Source organism: Colobus angolensis, unplaced genomic scaffold (assembly GCF_000951035.1).
Source record: "Colobus angolensis palliatus isolate OR3802 unplaced genomic scaffold, Cang.pa_1.0 Scaffold136, whole genome shotgun sequence".
Classification (NCBI taxonomy): Eukaryota; Metazoa; Chordata; class Mammalia; order Primates; family Cercopithecidae; genus Colobus; species Colobus angolensis.
Window position 1 is genome coordinate 811307 of NW_012114444.1, and position 17374 is coordinate 828680.

Consider the following 17374-nt stretch of genomic DNA (forward strand, 5'->3'; position numbering starts at 1 on the left):
ACGCCCGGCTAATTTTTTGTATTTTTTTAGTAGAGATGGGGTTTCACTGTGTTAGCCAGGACGGTCTCGATCTCCTGACCTCGTGATCCGCCCACCTCGGCCTCCCAAAGTGCTGGGATTACAGGCGTGAGCCGCCGCGCCTGGCCTAGCAACTTTCATTACCCACTTTGTCCCTGGGGGTTTCTCTCTGGTCCTGTCCCAGGTTCCCAAGTGGCTCCCTGGTTTGTCCCAGCCGAACCCTTAGCTAAAGTTGCCCCAAAAGTGGTGGTAGGGGAGTTTCCTACTTGGGAGTTCCCTGTGATGGGGCCGTTGGAGATTCCAAGGAAAGAATCACTAAACGCCAAGGCACTCAGATCAGAGCATGTAATAGGGAACGTGTTGACAGAGTGGGGCATCCTCAGGTGACCAGCAAAGGGAAGGGTGTGCTCACTGGTGGTGCCTGAAGCTGGGGGAGCAGGGTGTGGCATTTAAACGAGAATTTAAGGAATTGGGTTCAGGGCTGGGGCTAATTTCTTTCAATGTTTTGAAACCTGAACATTATGTTAACAACCTAAACATCTTACAAGTGTCTGGGAATGTTCAAACCCTGGCTTGGGTTTGAGCCTAAGGGAAACCTCGTTGGCCAGGTCAGAGAGGTCAGGGCAGTCTGTTTCTTTCTCAGTCAGGACAAGACAAAGCGTGGGAACCCGGGGGCCCTGCACTCCCCCAAAGTGAGTGCCTCCTTTCAGTTCAGAGATCTTGCTGCTCACCACCAGGACACAGAAATGGCAAAGACCAGCCAGATGTGGGGCAGGCACGACGGCTGCCTCTCCCCGATGGGGTTACCTCAGTTCTAGCTTAACATTCATTCTTCCGTGGTCACCGGAAGACTCCTCAGGGTCCCGCAGCAGCGGTCTCCTCGTTTGACGCGGGTTTTGGGCTGTTCTGAGATCCCAGTGTGGTGCCCTCCCCCACACCCCCCAGACTACAGTTTCTCTCCTTCTCAGCCTGGGCCAGGCACTGAGTCCAGCACTGAGCAGGGCAGAGCCTGTGGCTTCCTGGGGCTCCCTGCCCTAGGCTGGCACAGTGGGTGTGGGGCGGCCCCAGTGCCTTGGCTGCCCTGATGCTTGCCAGCCGCCAGCACTAGAGTTGAGTGCCCAGGTCCTGATCTCCTTTTTGATCCCAGTTCCCCTTTCCTAGGCCCCACCCAAGAGTCCCCTCCTGCTGTGACTTCTAGCCAAGAGGGCATTTCTCCCATGGCCCATTGATCTCTGATAGATCCTGCAGGACCAGTGTAGTCAGATGGGACAAGCTGAGTCAGAGCCTGGGCCCGGTGCCCAGCGTGCTGGGGAGGGACACAGATGATGATGGTCTTGTCACAGGCCGGTGTCTCAGGCACAGATGCCGAGGCAGGTTGAGGTACAGGATGCATGTTGGGGGTCGGCATCATGAAGGCGGCGAGGATGGGAGAGGAGAGGCCGATTCAGGCAGCAGGATCCGCGGAGCTGTGGTTGGCCCAGCGGGGAGCCCTGGAGGAGAACTGGCTGTGCTGTGCCATGTGGGGCCAGGCTGGCCGGGACTTCACACCACAGCCTGGTGGGTCCCCAGTGTGGGCTGCCCTGGGCAGGTGTGACCTCTTTGCAGCCAGAGTGGGTCCCACAGAAACCAAAACGAGGCCATCCGCTGGTACAGTGTTCTCCAACATGAAGCAAGAATACAGTGGGGCACAGACGCCTGTACTGGGCGCAGCCGCAGCCTTGCATGGACCCACACTTCCACGTTGGAGAGGGGTTCCTCCAAGGTCCCGAGGGTCTCTCTTAAGGGGAAACTGGAAGAGGGAGACTTAAGGGGGCCACTATAGCTCATCCTTGCTGCTGGTCTTAGGGCTGCATTCTTCCTTGAGTGTCCCCCCAATTCACTACCGCTTCTGCTGGGGTGTGATTTCCTGGCAGTCTGAGCCCTTCTCCAGACGCCACCTTGGTGGGGCCAGTGGCTCTCTGGGTCCCCAGCTGTGGGATGGCAGCCCCGTCTCCTGCCCACCAGGGTCTCCTAGATATGAGGTGCATTTCGTGCCCATGAGGCAGCTGTGGCTCATTGTTCAGCGTGTCAGCTGAGTATGTGCTGCTGTAGTGGCTGGGACTCCTGACCCTGCTGAGCTCAGAGCTGGGAGGATCAGCAGCAGAGACCCCCCCTGGGAGGGACCGGAAGGGAGGCCTCTGCTCCCACCCTGGTTCCTGTATCCCGCATCCTTGTGCAGAGTCAAAGGGCTATCATTGGGAATTGGCCTCGTCCTGGGGCTGGACCCTGGGTCGGCATGCACGTGTGGCATGTGCCAGGACCTCAGCTCCTGGGTTCTTTGCTGTGACACTAGTCTCTCAGGCTGGCTGGCACTTGGCAGTTGGGGAGCTCCCTTTGCTGCTGGGGAGAAAAACTCAGACCCACAGTCCCTCTGATTGCTCCACTGGGGTCAGCTGGCCAACCAGGAGCCACGCTTGGACATTTTCCTCTTCCCCCTCGTTGTGGGGTACCACGCAGTGACCACTGCTGGGACGCCTCCACTGGGGCGTGGGGCTCTAGCTCCTGCCTGCACTCAGCCCTGAGGTGCCACTCCCGTCTCACAGCAGCCTTCTCAGCCTGGGCCAGGCACTGAGTCCAGCACTGAGCAGGGCAGAGCCTGTGGGCTGCTGAGCTGTGCACCTTGTGCCTGGTAGGTGTGATGGGTGGCTCTGACCACGTGGTCCCATGGTCCAGGACCCGGTTGCACATGAACCTTCTGCCATCCTGTTCAGAAGCCCCAGGGGCCATGTGGGGATTCTCTCACTGGGCTTGCTGCAGCCTCCACAGAGCCGCCCCTCCCACCACAGAGGTCTCCGCCTCAGGGTCCGCCTGCCCCTGGGTGTCAGCAGCAGACAGTCTCCACACTGCAGGCTCTCCTGTAGGGCTGGTGGCCTGGGTGTGGCACCTGCCTGTAGGCCAGAGAAGTTCCTGGGGGTGTGAGGGGGCCTCGCTGCCTGCAGAACCCTGGAGGATGCCTGGCCTTGGGCTTCTTTCTCCACTGTGAGAAGTGCAGGTGCACAAGCTTGTCTGGCACTGGGATGGGGTTGCCTGGTACTCCCTGCTCGGACACCCTAAGGATTTCGGAGAGTTGGGCGGTGCCTCCTGGCTTCTTGCACTCTCAGGGGTGTGTGTGTCTTAACACACTGACCACCAGCTTGTCCTACCTGGTCAGCATCCAGTTCCAGGTCTCTGGGACCTCATGCCCAGGCCGGAGAGCTGGCACAGCCTGGAGGCAGAGCGGCAAATGTGAGCTGTTGTCTGCTCCACGTGGACACGGAGTTTCCTGTATTCTTTTCTGATTGGGATAGAGGTACACTCATCTGGTCCGGGGCTTGGCACTCATACCCGAGGCCGCAGGGTCTGTGCCCTGTCTTGCCCAGCAGTGTCGCCAGTGAGCCCAGGACTGACCAGCCCAGCCTGCAAAAGTCTGAGCTCAGTGACTCTGGCCCTGTCCTGGTAGGGAGGGCTCGCTTCATAGATGGCGCTGGTCAGTCTTGTCATCCGCATGGCTACAATCCCTCCCCGCACGAGGTCCTGGCATGGAGCCCCACAGGTGCACTCCCTCGACAGGCCAGGCTGTGGTCTGTGTTCCTCCAGCCCCCAAACCCTATCTTTTTGTTGAGATAGGGTCTCTCATTCTCACCCAGGCTGGAGCACAGTGGCATGATCAGAGCTCACTACAGCTTCAACCTCCCAGGCTCAAGCCATTCTCCCACCTCAGCCTCCCAAGCAGCTAGGACTATAGGCGTGCATTACCATAAGCTTTTGTAGAGACGAAGTCTCACTACATTGCCCAGGTTGGCTGTGAACTCCTGGCCTCAGGTGATCCTCCTGCTTCTGCCCCCCAAAGTGTTGGGATAATTGTGAGCTACCATGCCTGGCCCAATCCCTGTCTTTCACCTTTTTCTCTGGCCACCATCAGGCCAAAGGTTGCAGGCAGGTTCTTAGGAACAGTGCCTGGGGGTACCTCCACCGGATTTCCCCACAACCCTGGAATGCATCCCAGAAGGGTCTTGCAAGTGGGAGCTGCTCTCTTGCCCCTTCCTCATGTGAGCCCCCCACAGTGGCCATGGCAGGCCTGGCCCTTGGCAGGGTGGGGACTGAGCCCCAACTCCTGCTTCCTCCCAGTATTATGCGGAGTGTCACGGCGTCATCTACGTCATTGACTCCACCGACGAGGAGAGGCTGGCCGAGTCCAAGCAGGCGTTCGGTGAGTGCGGCCTGGCTGCTCTGGGAGGGGTGGATGGTGAGTGGGGGCAGGTCCAGCTTGGGCAGCTCTGTACCTGGGGCTGGCTCAGTGTCTGGTCAGAAGCGCTCCTGCCTCGTGGGCAATGCGGGGGCAGAGGGAGCAGCTGTCAGCGTCCATGCCTGTGGGCCCCAGGGCAATCAGAGGCAGGAGGCTGGGTGTGAGGCGCTGCCTCTTCTGCCCTCCCCAGAGAAGGTGGTGACCAGCGAGGCGCTGTGCGGTGTCCCCATCTTGGTGCTGGCCAACAAGCAGGATGTGGAGGTGAGCCCCACCCCTGTCTCCTGCAGCAGCTTCCTAAGTCCCCGGACTCCCCCATAGCAAGGGCAGCAGTGTGTGCACCCAGACACCCCAGACCCAGTGACCACCCGGGGGCACAGAGCCATTCTCAAAGCCCGCCCTGCCCCCGGCAGCTTCCCAAGCCTGGTTCCTCTCCGGACCTCCTGCTGCCAGCCCTGGAGGTTCTCCCACCTCAGGGCAGATGCCCAGTAGGCCTCTTCCTGCCACGCAGGGCACCTCTCCCCTGAAGGGCGGCCATGTCTCAGGAGCGTATGACTGAGCTGTGCCAAGACCCAGATGAAACTCAGAGCTCAAAGAAGTGATGCTGGGGCCCTGGTGGGAGTCAGCTGACCCTCACTTGTTCCTGCTACCCTTGGAGGTGGCGTCTGTGCCAGCCCCACCCCCAGGGCAGCCCCTCAAGACCTCTCTGAGGCACTGCTGTTCCCTGGAGCACTGGCCACACTGAATTCTTGCTGTTCTCTTGGAGTGGCTTTCACAGAAGCAGTGCGGCGTCCAGAGGGCCAGGGTGAATCTTTACTGCCCGCCTTCTCTGGGGTGGCTCTGTTGCCCCCAGCCTGTAGGGCTGGCCTCCCCCACAATCTCAGCCGACAAGAGGGCCACCTGGTATGGGGAGGGGTCTCCCCTCCGAGGAAAAGGGGAGGGGAGGGCTGTTCTTTTGAGGACTGGACAGGTGGTTGTGAGCAGAAGTCACCATGATTGCAGACTGCCCCCATCACTGACGCGGGGCTCCCCCCTCCCTCATCCCTGGCCATGTGGGCCCAACGCAGGCCTCCCACCCCTCCATTATTCCCAGCCGTGTGGGCCCCTGGGACCTGCCTCCACTGCTGCCCAGGAGGCCTCAGCCCTCGGTGCCTCATGGTGTCCCCCAGGAAGGGGATGGGGGTGGACTCCTTGGAGCTGTGTGGACATCTAACGTGTGTCCCAGGCACTACCAGCCACGTTCAGCCTCGGGGTGAGCACAGGGTCCTCACCGCTGTGGCCTCTGTGGGAGACACTGGGACCCTCGTGGAGCTCTGCCTGTTTTCCTGGGGTGAAGGGCATACGCCCTTCTGAGAGTCCCGGGCCCACAGGCAGGACAGGGCCAGACGTGGGGGCTGCTCCTCATGGCCTTGCCTCCCCTAGACGTGCCTTTCAATCCCTGACATCAAGACGGCCTTCAGCGACTGCACCAGCAAGATCGGCAGGCGGGATTGCCTGACCCAGGCCTGCTCGGCCCTCACGGGGTGAGTGGAGCTGCACCTGCAGGGGCTTTGGGGATCAAGGCCGGCCCCCTCACACCCCCTGTCTTCACAGCAAAGGGGTGCGCGAGGGCATCGAGTGGATGGTGAAGTGTGTCGTGCGGAACGTGCACCGGCCGCCGCGGCAGAGGGACATCACGTAGGCGCGGCCGCACTGCCGTCAGGACGGCTGGTCCCCTGGTGCTGGAGGAGTGGCCTGTTGGCTCTCATGCTGCTGATCTGGGGGGTGGGTTTGCTTTGCTTTGGGGTTCTTCCATTTCCTTTGTTTTCTCGAAGACAAACTTTCCTCTACGTCTGGAAAAGTGTAGGCATCCGGAGTTTTCTCGAAGACAAACTTTCCTCTACGTCTGGAAAAGTGTAGGCATCCGGAGGTTTTGGAGGGGAGTCTCACCGCCCGGCTGGCGCCCTCTGGCGGCAGCCTTTCCATGGGGCACAGTGGTGGCCTTTCTGGGCCCTGTCTGGGGGGGTCTGAGGGAGACTTGGTTGGGAATTGGGGCTCCAGTGCTCAGGCTGGCTTGGACTGCCTGGGGACAGCCCTGTGGGGCCTTTGGGAGATTCCGTGGCTGCATGTCCACCCCATCGGGGAGGAGGACAGTCCGCCATGGCTGCCCTCTGGCTTGTGCCCCGTGACCCTGGAGGTGGTCTGGGGCTGATCTTGCCTTGAGGAAGACCCAGGCCATGTCCCCAAAGGCCAGCGGGGGCCCTGGATTCTGATGCAGCCTCAGGACGGAGCCGAGGAGGCCTGGGAGGGAAGACATACACTCCACACCTGGGCCTGGCTTCGCCTCATCCTAATCCCCTGGGAGGGAGCTGACCGATGCAAAAAAGCCGAGGGGGCCTCTGCTGGGAGTGGCTGTTTTTGTGCCCCAGCCCTGCAAGTTGGGGAGTGTTTGTGGGGGTCCAGGGCCCTCTCCCAGCCAGGAGAGAACCTCCTGGAGGAGTTCTCTGGAGGGCCCTGTGTCAGTGCTGTGCTGGGCCTGCGTCCCCTGCTTGGGAGTGAGGCTGATCCTGAGGCCCTCCCTGCACACCCCCACTGGGCCTGCCGAGGGCTCTGTTCTTCCTCAGTCTGGCTGTGGGCAGGAGCCGCCTGCCCAGTGCTGCCCAGGGTGAGTGCAAAATAAAGACGGCAAGTGTGGCTCTGTCCATCCCTTCCCTCCTGGAGGGCCGAGGCTTGGCTCCTGGCTTTTGGATACGGTGACGGTGGCACTGGGCTGCTCGGGCTGGTGGGCAGGTGAGGGGCTCCCCAGGTGGGTCTGGAGCCTGGAGAGTCTAGACACTCCCTTCCTGCGGATGTGGGAAGGACATGCGGGGCCTAGGAGGAGCTGCTGGGAAGGGCCATGAGTCAGGGTGGGGGTGGCGCGGCAGCTGCGGGGCTGTGACTCACGGGAGCCGGGCCCTGGAAGTCCCCGTGGCGTCTCCAGGGGACCCTGTGTGTGTTTTGCAGGTTGGTTCCCAGGACCTAGGGGGCGGGGCCTCTAGCCACGGGAAACTGGCCACGCAGGGGAGTGTGGCTGGGGCAGGCCCCCAGTTGCTCTGGATGCATCTGAAGGCTTCAGAGCCTGCCCCAAAGGGGAAAAGCTGCACTTCCCAGGAAGCACAGGCGGCTGGGGGAGGCCTTTGGCAGGTCTCCTCTTGGGAAATCCCCCGTGAGTTGGGAGTGGGAGGAATTCAAAAGAGGGGGTTAGTGTGGGGCCCCGGCGACTGGGGCTGGCCTGAGCCCCGTCCTGTTCTTCGAGCAATGATACCCCCCCAGGCCTTGACCCTCCCTGAGCTTCGGGGCCCCCGCCACGTGCCACAGCCAACGGGAGGGTAGAGGAGGCACTCCCACTGATCCTCCCTGGGAGGGTCTGAGGTAGGGGAAGCCCCGGGCAACAGTTCTGATGGCGGCCTGAGGGATCTGGGCACACCGGGTGGCTCAGGTGTCCCCGGCTGCCCTCCCAGTAGCTGTGCAACTACAACCAGTTTTACGAAAAGGCTTTTTAAAAAAGCTTTAAGAAACTTCATTTCTTCTATTAAAAAAAAAGCTGCTTTTAGTGCAAGTGGGGTGCCAAGGATGTAGAATAAATAAGGGGGGCGAGGGGGCCGGGATCAGTGCCCAGGGAGGAAGCGCTCTCGGACGCTCCGCTCCAGCCCGGGCATCCTGGCCACGCGCAGTGCCTGCAGCAACCGCGCCAGAAGTGCCCCGTCCTGTGCCTCCAGGAGCTCCGTGAGCCGCTGATGCAGCTTCAGCCGCAAGGCTGCGCGGCCTGCCCTTGGTGTTGGATCCCAGCCCCCCTGAGCCTCAAGGGCCTGAAGCAGCCGCTGCAACCTCTTGATGGAGATATCCTGGAAAGCCACGAAGTCGATGATGGCACGCTTGCACTCCTCAGTTCCTGCAGTGGGTGGGGAGGCAGTGGTCCCCTCATTTCACCCGCAGATACTGGTGGGGGCCTGCTGGATACCCCGTTTTCTGGGTCCCACCCAGGGGGTTTGCAGGAGAAAGAAATCCCTGTACAGTGAGCCGTGCTGGAGAGGGCAGTGCAAGGGTGGGGACTGGAGAAGGGGCAGGAGCCTTCCATCAGCGTGGTGGGGCAGGAGTGGCCACTCGGAGCTTGGCTGGGAGAGGCAAAGGGGTCTAGGCAGGGTCTTAGGGCTCCTGGGCCACTGGAAGGGGCTGGTTGGGACCTGCAGATGGACCGAACCTGACTTGGTAACTGACTTCTCAGTGGCTAACATTGGGCCTCGGTTTCCCCACGTCAGAGGGGCCAGCCACCTTCCTCTCGGCAGTTAGGAGAGTTAACATCGGGCCTCGGTTTCCCCATGTCACAGGAGGCAGCCACCTTCCTCTCGGACAGTTAGGAGAGTGCTGCCCACCTTCCCAGGGCTCCCCAGGGGAGGCTCTGCCCTGGCTCGGATCCCAATCCTCAGCCACCCCTGAGGGAGCAGACTTGGCGGGGATCTAGAGGAGGGACCCCTGAGCCCTGAAATCCACTGTGGCCCCTCCCCCGAGGCCAGCTGGCATGCCTCAGGCTAGATGCACGTGCAGGGGCTGGAGTGAGGGCACAAGTGGGCCTGGCCTGCAGTGTGCTGCCCCCCTCAGTCCTCTGGCTCACCTGGTACCCTGGTGCTGAGGGGGAAAGCAGTGCAGCTGGTGCACAGGGCGTCGTGGGAGGAAGAGCCTGGCACGTTGAGGGCCAGGCCCAGGGCCGTGCAGTTACGGTGGGGCTGGCACTGCTCTGAGCTGGAGCTGCTGGCTGAGAAGGTGCCTGGGGGGCACGGCTGGCACTGTGTGTTCTGGCTGGGGGTGCCTGCAGCCGGGAGGGAAGAACAGGGTCAGGGGAACTGGTGTCCTAGCTCAGGATGCAAGCCTGGGACCAGCAACCTGACCCCTGCCACACCTCCGACCACCACTGCTGGGGAACCCTCCCCTCGCCCAGCTCTCACCCGGGGCCATCACGCCGGTGCCAGGTGGACACGATGCATGCTCCAGGCAGAAACCAGCGTGTGCGAAGAAGCCAGTGCGGCAGCGGCAGGCGCGGTTGTGGGTGGCGTGGCAAGGCCGTGCCTCCTCCTCGCGCTCCCCGCAGAGGACATTGCAGTAGCGGCAGCGCTCCAGGTAGTTCCAGAACTGTGTGTAGTGGCGCGGAGGACACGGGCCACACGTTGTGGGGCTGTCTCGGCGGCAGGGCCGCTGCACAAAGGTGCCTGGGGGGCACTGGGCACACACCAGCCACTCCCCCGTCTCTGTGTCCCGCCAGGGGTAAGTGGGTGCCTCTGTCGCTCCATACACGGCCGGCACCAGCAGCAGGGCGGGCAGCGCCCACACCAGGCACAGCAGCAGCAGGCCCGGCCCCTCCAGCACCTTCATGGTCCTTGCTGGAGCAGGGAGAGCGTGGCTCAGCGCAGACACCGGATCCTGCTGTGCCTGACCAACATGCCGCTGCCTCTGCCCTCAGTCTGTGGAGGGACTGCCCAATCCCCAAGCCCATCCTGCTGCCGCCCTATATGGGCAGGGAGAGGGCTGGGCCAGCCTCACCACGCCCCATGGGAACTCCTCCCTCCCCAGGCAGCCCCCCTCACCCACCTGGTACCATCCCTCCCCAGAACTCAGTCCAAGGGTGGTTCTGTGAGGGGCCCCTCACCAGCCAGGGAACCGCCCTCCTCAGCACCTGGGGCAGCTCCTGACCCACCAACCAGCCCAGGCAGCTGGTGTATTGGTGGATCTCCCCCCAGTTGCAGCTTGGCTGCAGCAGTGAGGATGAGGGCAGGGCTGAGCCCACTGTGGAGGAAGTAGTGTCACAAGGCAGGCTACCAGGGGCCTGTGCCAACTCCCTGTCTCTCCTCAACTCCCACCACCAAGCCCAAGGCCACGAAGACACCGTCGGGGGCACTGCCAGCACTTTTATTAGAGAACCCTGTCGCCTGATGAAAAGTGGACACATGCCCACGGGGGTCTCCTCCTTCCTGGTGAGGGGCTCAGCTGGGATGCCCCTGTGGCACCACTCACAGGCAGGAGCCAGGGAAGCTCTGGGGAAGCACCTTCCCAGAGCCCAGCGTAGCTCAGGGCTTCTCAGAGGGAGGCCCAGATCCGGTCCCAGTGCAGTGGGACAGGCAGGCAGGCATGGGCTGGCCTATTCCGTTGGGTGGTTCCTTGGCCCACCAGAGCTGGACAAGCAGGTGATCAAGCCACATCAGTTGTGCTGAGGGCCACCGTGGACACTCACTGGGGCCCTGGCCAGAAGACCTGCGTGACGCTCTGCTTCCTGGAGGCGGTGTGGCAGGATGGGCACGTCCTAGAGGCCTGTGAGACAACCGGCCCGCTGGACACACCTGCCAGGTGTTGCCACCAGCCCACCACCTGGGGCTACACCCAGCAGGAACTGTAGTGGCCAGGCACCAACCTGAAGGTGCCGTTGCCAACAGGCCTGGCAGCGCTGGAAGTCACAGACAGGGCACTGGAAGGGCACCACATCCTCCGCCCCACAGCCCTGGCACACACAGCCTGCTGAGAGGGGCCCGCTCGGAGCTCCCGCAGCCTGCTGCCCAGCGAGGTCTCTCCCATGAGGCTCACCCCACTCGGATGCTGCAGGCCCGTGGGGAGGTCCTGGGGACTGGCTGGGCCCTGCAGCCTCACCGCCCGCCCCCACAGTCCCTGCTGGCCTCTGTTGAAGGAAGGTCGAGATCTTGCTCTGGGTCTTTCCAGGCTTCTCGGACTGTGAGGGGCCTGGAGACGGAGACTGAGTCTGAGGGGGGCCTGGGGCTTTGCTGCTCCCTCCCAGGGCTGCGTGCGGTTGGGGCGCTGTCAGGAGCAGCCAGGCCGGTGCCCTACCTGGTTGGGGAGCCCCGTGGGGGAGCACAGCAGGCATGGCAAGACCCTCCTCCTGGGGTCCTGGTGGCTCCATGCCCGGGTAGGGTCGGCCGGTCAGGTCTGTGCATGTCTGTGAGAAGCGCTGCTTGTGGTGTGGACGCACAAACATGCTGAACCCTGCGGGGAGCTTCACTCAGACCCGGCACGGCTCCTGCCCCCTGCCCCCACCCGACAGGCTGTTCCCCACGCCCAGGCCACTTGCTCTGCAGCAGGGGGAAGTCCTCCGGCTTTGCAGTGGTCAGGGCGGCCAGCACGGCCAGCACCTTGTCGAGGTCATCGTCTTGCTTGTAGGCTGTCAGCGCTGCCAAGAGCTGGCTACAGCCTGCAGACCCCAGGGCCCTGCGGGCATCTGCCAGGTAGGCGCTCACGGCGCGCTGGTCCTGCTTCCCTGCTCTGGGCGCTCTGGACCCCTGCTGCGGGTGGCTGCCAGGGTCTCCTGGTGTGGGAGTAGCATGGCTCACAGTGGCGCTGGGGTGGAGGGCTAAGAGTCCCACCACCCTGCCTGCCCTTCCTCCCACAAACTCTTGGAGAGCTGCTCAGGACAACTGTGGGGTACAGAACCGGGAGCAGCCCCCACCAGGAGATGGCTCCCCACAGGGGCAGCTCCACTGGCACCTCCGGTTCAAAGGCTCAGGCAACACTCAAGTGTTAGCTGCACACAGTTCAGGACTCAGCTACCTGTGGGGGGTGGCCTGGGCGATAGGTGGGGCCCGCCCTGGTTCAGGTGCTCTCGGGGGTCCAGCTGCTGGGCTGCAGCCTTGGACACGGTCAGCTTGGGATCCGGTGCTGTCCTTCCTGGTGAAGAGATGCAGAGCCACAAAGCTGGTCCCGAGCACCTGGAAAGTTCCCCGGGGGAGGGGGAAGGGCTGGCTGGGGAGGCCAGGCCTCACCCACCTCGGACCAGGGTGGGAAAACCCAGGCAGGCACATGCCCAGGTGCCAGGGGCAGCAGAGGAGACACCAACTGCTGGATGGGGGCTGGAACAGTGGCGGGCAGGCCAAAGCCCTGCTCAGGAGCTCAGAGCCCCAGGGTGGGTACCAAGCCCAGAAGGGGTCTGGGGTCTTCCCAACAGGTTAGGTTCCCCGCTGGGTGAACCCCGCACTGGGGGAACTCTATGGGGGCTGTTCGTTAACAAGCACGAACACAGACACTCCCACCTCCGGAGGCTTGGACTCCACCCCAGGCAAAGGCAGAAGTAGGGAGGACGGGAGGACAGGGGTCTAGGGGTCTAGGACCCTGGTGTGTGCAGTGGACTCCCCAGGGCTGTGCATGGGGGGCAGGGGACACGTGCGGCAGCTGGACAGGGCTGTGCGTAGGGGTCAGGGGCTGTGGGAAGGGCTGGGCCCTGCATGGAGTTGCACAGGGTCTCCCCAACAAGTGATACTGCTGCTGGTGGGGGGGGGTGGCCCCCATCACTCCCATATGGGAACAGAGAGGCAGGGCCCCAGGGATGCCCACCCCAACCAGCCCAGGACTCCAGTGCCTTCCACGGAGTCTGCGGGTCCCACCCGAGGCCCCATTTACCAGCGGGGTCCAGGGCTGGCTGTGCCCGCTGCCTTCGGGGAATGCTGTGCTCGGGCCGATAGCCGCAGCCCCGTCCTGTCAGCTGGATACAGACCTCCTCAAACTGCTGCTTGTGGTGAGGCCGCACAAACTGGTAGAAGCCTGTAGAGAAAGGGGTGTCCGTCCCCATCTGCCCCCTTTTCTCTAGAGAACAGAGACAAACTTGGACCCAGATGACCCCCACCCCACACACAGCGGCAGCACTGCCCTCAGGATGGGCGGCCTCTGCAAGCCAGGGCACCTTGGAGGAGGCTGTGCTTCTTGGGGTCCTCAGCAAAGAGGGGGCCAAGACAGGCGGCCAGGGCGGCGAAGTCATCGGAACCCTTGTAGTCCTGCAGGGCCTGGGTGAAGGTGGCAAAGCTGGCTTGGCTCAGTTCCTGCTTCACAGCCACCATGAAGAGCTTGGCCCTGTCCGTCTGTGCGCCAGCCACGGGCTCCTCCTGCAGGACACAGGCCCGAGGCTCCATCAGGGCCAGCCTCATCATCCCGTCCCTGGGGCTGCAGAGCCTTCCTGGGAGCATTGAGCGTTCCCTGGGACAGTGATTGCTGAGGGGGAGCTGCTGCCTGAGAAACTGGTTGGCTGGATGGACACGAAGGTGCTGCAGGAAGAAAGCTGCGGGGCCAGGCCTGTCTGGGTCACACAGTGAGAGGCTGGCAGGGAACCGAGGGCAGCGAATGGGCAAAGGGTAGACTGGCTCTCCCTCAAGCTGGGGGTCCTGCAGGGCCCGTCTCTCTCCTCCTCCCTAAAGCCCCCGCCCCACAGCAGATGCAGCTGAGGCTCCCAGGATGGCAGCTCCCAGGGAGGGGCTCCCCAATAAGCGGTGCCCATCTCTCCACACACCCCAGACCAACACGGAAACGTGGAAACCAAGGCAGGGCAGCCCAGGCACTCCCCACCCAAGCACCCCCCACCCAGGCCCTCAACAGCCCAGACACTCCCCACCCAGGCCCCTCGGCAGCCCAGGCACTCCCCACCCAGGCACCCCCCATCCAGGCCCCTCGGCAGCCGCCCACTTCCTGATGGCACCAGCCCTGCCTGGGCACCACCCAGTTCTTCCCAGAAGCCAAGGGACATGGACAAAGGCTGCCACGCTCGGGGCTTTCCAGCAGGCAGGGGGCTTCCTGGCTCCGACTATACTCGGCTCTTTCATCCAAGGCTGGGAATGGGCTGCGCCCCTCACATGAGGCAGGTGCACGTCCACACTTGAGGGAAATGCCAGGGCCAAACCCAGTGCTGCAGCCCCCAAACCAAGCCTGCCCAAGGGTGGGGACTGATCCCAGCTGCCCTTGAGCCCCTGGGCTGACAGCATCACAGCCGCCCTGGACATCAGCTCCCGGAGGTAACTTCCCTGGTCCCATCGGGCCCACATCCCAACTTGGCTGGGGGCACCCAGGGCCGGGTTCCCACACGTGTCTATGCTGGTCGGCACAGATGCAGGGACAGCTCACGCACCAGGTGGCTGACCAGCCGGATCTTCTTCCTCCCTCCTCGCGGCTCCTCTGCCGGCCTCTTCTCAGACAGGAGGGACAGGGTGGAGCAGCTGTGGGCCTGAGAAGGACACAGCTGTGGTTCCAACCACACACTCCAGGGCCCCAAAGCACCTGGGCCCACAGGGAAGATGGCCCCAAGGAGCCCTGAGCAGTAGCCAAGACGAAGGTCGGGGGAGGGGGCACAGCACACCCTGGTGACAGTCCCACAACTTGGTCCTGTCCAAGTCCCGCCAGCGGCTCACGAGGCTCACAGGTGGTGACAGCTAAGAGCAGGCCCAGGAAGGACCGTCTGACCACAGCGAGGGCTGGCAGGAAGGGGACACAGGTGCCTGGTGCCTGTGCCGGGGGCTCACTCCAGGAGCTTGAAGGGCAGGGACAGGCAGCAAGAGGGGAATGGCTCCCAGCAGGAAGCAGGGAGAAAGCTTCAGGTTAGGGTCGGGCGCGGTGGCTCAAGCCTGGAATCCCAGCACTTTGGGAGGCCGAGACGGGCGGATCACGAGGTCAGGAGATCGAGACCATCCTGGCTAACATGGTGAAACCCCGTCTCTACTAAAAAATACAAAAAACTAGCCGGGCGAGGTGGCGGGCGCCTGTAGTCCCGGCTACTCCGGAGGCTGAGGCAGGAGAATGGCGTAAACCCGGGAGGCGGAGCTTGCAGTGAGCCGAGATCCGGCCACAGCACTCCAGCCTGGGCCACAGAGCGAGACTCCGTCTCAAAAAAAAAAGCTTCAGGTTGGCCCGAGAAATTATGGGCTTCTGGGGCAAAAGACCCCAAGGAAGAAGGAACTTGGGTCCCAACCGCAGCACATTCCTGGAGAAAGGCCAGCCTCAGGCACAGCCAGGGGCAGGGGCACCCGATCTTGAGTGCCCTGAGCCAAGCTGACCTGCCAGAGAATCAAAGTGATGTGGGGGCACCCGCTGAGGGCCAGGGCATGCCCCACCTGGGAGCCAGCAGCCTGTGGGCGAGGCGAAGTGGAAGGCACACACATAACCGGGTAGCCAGGATCCCTCACCTGCCTGCCTGCCCGACAGGGGATTTACAGGGGTATGTGGGGAGGTGCCTGAAGTCAGATGGGCGGGGTGGAGTTGGCCTGAGGAGACAGAGGGTCTGTGTCCATCCCAAGGCCCTGGCACTGTACCTGCTCCTCGCCAGGGCCCCCGGCCCGCTGTTCGCTGTGCTCCAGGGCAGCCAGCAGCCCCCTGGGCCTCAGCCGGGCAGGAACTGGCTCCTGCTCATACTCCACACACAGGCTACTCTCGGGGTCCCCGGCAGCTGGTGATCCTGCAGAGTACCCGAGTGCGCAGTGAAGCCCACCGCGGGGCCCCAGCCGGGGGTCCCTGCCTGTGACGAAGCCCCTCCTGAGGGAGGGTCCCAGCATTTGGGGGCCCCTGCCTGTGGGTGTCCTCCCTGCTATGAGGGGGAGTCCCAGCCTTGGGGGGCGTCTTTGCCTGAGGCGTTCTCTGCCTGTAGGGGAGGGTTCCAGCCCGTGGGGACCCCACCCTAGGAGGGAGACACAGCCTGTGGAGGTGGGAGGAGCAGTGCATAAAGCCAGGTGAGCCGCCTCCACCCTGGGCGCCTGGTGCCGCCCGCCCCATGCCACCCGCCCCGCTGCTTGCCCCACATGGCCTGCCCCAGTCCGCCCGCCCCGCCCACCCCACACTGCCCGTCCCGCACTGGCCATCTGCACCTGAGGACCTCTGCTTCAGGCTGGGGACATGCAGGTCCAGACTCTTAGCTTTCCTGGTGGAGAGGAGGGGGTCAGGCGACTTGTCCTCCCTGACAGCATCTTCTCCTTCACGCAAACTGGGTGCTGCAGCCCGGGGGGCCGGTGCTGGCATCTGCAGAACCACTGGGGGTGGGTGGGTCCATTTCTGGCTCCTCTGGGGACAACACCCTCATCCCCTCCCTGGGCAGAAACTCACAGTTCGCTCGGCAACACGGAAGAACTGGGCCACGTCTCGGATGACGTGGCCGAAGTTGTCGTACACCCTGACGTGGGGACGCACCCAGGAGGGCAGCTGGGCTCTGGCATCAGCAAAGGCAAACCTAGGGGGTGGCCACAGAGCCCTGCTGCCCTGTCCACAGCCGCTTCAGGGGTTCAGTTCACCCAAGTGAAGACCCTCGTCTGCCGCAGGTGCCTCAGGCTGACCCCGAGTCGCCAGAGAGGCTCTGGGGGAGACGGGGCCTCATGTGGGGAAGGAGAGTCCAGGGGCCCAGTGGGATGTGGGCGTGTTCCCTGGCGCCACACCTGCCCCCGGACTGCACACACCTGTGGTCACAGAGGAAGACAGCCCCGTAGTCCTGGCGGTGCCGGATCACTCGCCCAATGGCCTGGTTCACCGCCCTGGACGCCTGCTGCCGGTACCACTCCTGCCCAGAGAGGAACTGGAGGGCGAGGGGGCTCGGTCACGGGGGGCTCAGTCGCCAGACTGCCTTACCCCAGCCCCGCCCTGCTGTAACTCACCTGGCCCCCAGCCCCACCCTGGCCCTTCATCTCGTCCAGGAACTGCATCTTGAGGACAACCCGGGGGTCCATGCGGGGGGGGTACGGGAGGCCCGTGACGATCACACCACGGCCATTCGTGTCTGAGAAGTCCAGCCCCTCGCTGGCCTAGGGGACACACCAGGGAGCTGCCTGGGGCCATGGGGGCTCCTCTCCCCTGGCTGCCCATACCCAGCCCAGCCACCTTCCGAGGCTCCAACCCCAACCAGGGGTGGGAGGAAGCCCCATCTATGGGTCAGGACCCCACTTGGGGTCCAGAGCTCCCAGACACCACCTCCAACTCTCGTGGCCAGGAACCTCCTCCTGCATCCTGCCTGCCCCTGACCACCCAGAGCAGGGCGAGCAGGGCACGCGAGCAGGGCACGCTCCCAGCAGGGCCACCAGTGCTTTGCTCTTGTGGGACCCAAGGAGGGGACCAGGCAGCCCCCAAGGCCCAGAGTCAGCTGGGGAGCCATGAGCACCCACCAGGGAACAGGCAACCGGGTCAGGACAGAGGGCCCCAGAGAGCTCACCTTGCCCCGGCATACCGCCAGGAAGGTGGCGCCGGTGGACCCTGGGGCAGCGACCCTTGCGTAGTAAGCACTGATGGTCTGGAAGGAAAGTTGGTCAGGCTCAGCCTGGAGCCCACCCCGGCCCCTTCTTCCCCCATGAG

At 63.5% G+C, this 17374-nt stretch overlaps 4 protein-coding genes across 4 annotated transcripts in view; 1 reads left to right on the forward strand and 3 right to left on the reverse strand.

The window, feature by feature from the left end:
• Window positions 1–17374, reverse strand: part of DNAJC5 (DnaJ (Hsp40) homolog, subfamily C, member 5) — a 1035873-nt gene that overhangs the window by 271733 nt on the left and 746766 nt on the right. The gene's annotated exons all lie outside the window — the stretch shown is intronic.
• Window positions 1428–7012, forward strand: ARFRP1 (ADP-ribosylation factor related protein 1). Its single transcript, XM_011934538.1, has 6 exons — window positions 1428–1628; window positions 4165–4246; window positions 4473–4543; window positions 5702–5802; window positions 5873–6125; window positions 6179–7012. The coding sequence occupies exons 1-5, from the start codon at window positions 1428–1430 to the stop codon at window positions 5958–5960; spliced, it is 543 nt and encodes a 180-aa protein (XP_011789928.1). The 3' UTR covers window positions 5961–6125; window positions 6179–7012.
• TNFRSF6B (tumor necrosis factor receptor superfamily, member 6b, decoy) lies at window positions 7780–9670 on the reverse strand. The gene is made up of 3 exons (XM_011934456.1): window positions 9241–9670; window positions 8910–9104; window positions 7780–8189 (listed from the first exon to the last, which is right to left on the reverse strand). Exons 1-3 carry the CDS (start codon window positions 9662–9664, stop codon window positions 7906–7908), a joined length of 903 nt encoding a protein of 300 aa, XP_011789846.1. The 5' UTR covers window positions 9665–9670; the 3' UTR covers window positions 7780–7905.
• RTEL1 (regulator of telomere elongation helicase 1) overlaps window positions 10395–17374 on the reverse strand; it is a 36213-nt gene continuing 29233 nt past the window's right edge. Inside the window, exons 22-35 of the mRNA XM_011934455.1 lie at window positions 17235–17312; window positions 16684–16830; window positions 16489–16604; window positions 16142–16265; window positions 15907–16057; window positions 15358–15500; window positions 14181–14276; window positions 12969–13167; window positions 12689–12829; window positions 11843–11959; window positions 11367–11600; window positions 11126–11281; window positions 10698–11020; window positions 10395–10597 (exon numbers count right to left, since the gene is read on the reverse strand). Coding sequence (XP_011789845.1) covers window positions 10517–10597; window positions 10698–11020; window positions 11126–11281; window positions 11367–11600; window positions 11843–11959; window positions 12689–12829; window positions 12969–13167; window positions 14181–14276; window positions 15358–15500; window positions 15907–16057; window positions 16142–16265; window positions 16489–16604; window positions 16684–16830; window positions 17235–17312 — 2106 coding nt within the window. The 3' untranslated portion in view covers window positions 10395–10516. The remainder of the gene's footprint in view (window positions 10598–10697; window positions 11021–11125; window positions 11282–11366; window positions 11601–11842; window positions 11960–12688; window positions 12830–12968; window positions 13168–14180; window positions 14277–15357; window positions 15501–15906; window positions 16058–16141; window positions 16266–16488; window positions 16605–16683; window positions 16831–17234; window positions 17313–17374) is intronic.

Coding starts and splice junctions, on each gene's coding strand:
- ARFRP1 (XM_011934538.1), top strand. CDS start 1,428: ATGAAGGCGGCGAGGATGGGAGAGGAGAGGCCGATTCAGGCAGCAGGA. Junction 1,629..4,164: donor GTGACCTCTTTGCAGCCAGA/GTGGGTCCCACA, acceptor GCTTCCTCCCAG/TATTATGCGGAGTGTCACGG. Junction 4,247..4,472: donor CGAGTCCAAGCAGGCGTTCG/GTGAGTGCGGCC, acceptor TGCCCTCCCCAG/AGAAGGTGGTGACCAGCGAG.
- TNFRSF6B (XM_011934456.1), bottom strand. CDS start 9,664: ATGAAGGTGCTGGAGGGGCCGGGCCTGCTGCTGCTGTGCCTGGTGTGG. Junction 9,105..9,240: donor CACCGGCGTGATGGCCCCGG/GTGAGAGCTGGG, acceptor TCCCGGCTGCAG/GCACCCCCAGCCAGAACACA. Junction 8,190..8,909: donor CCTCAGCACCAGGGTACCAG/GTGAGCCAGAGG, acceptor CACCCACTGCAG/GAACTGAGGAGTGCAAGCGT.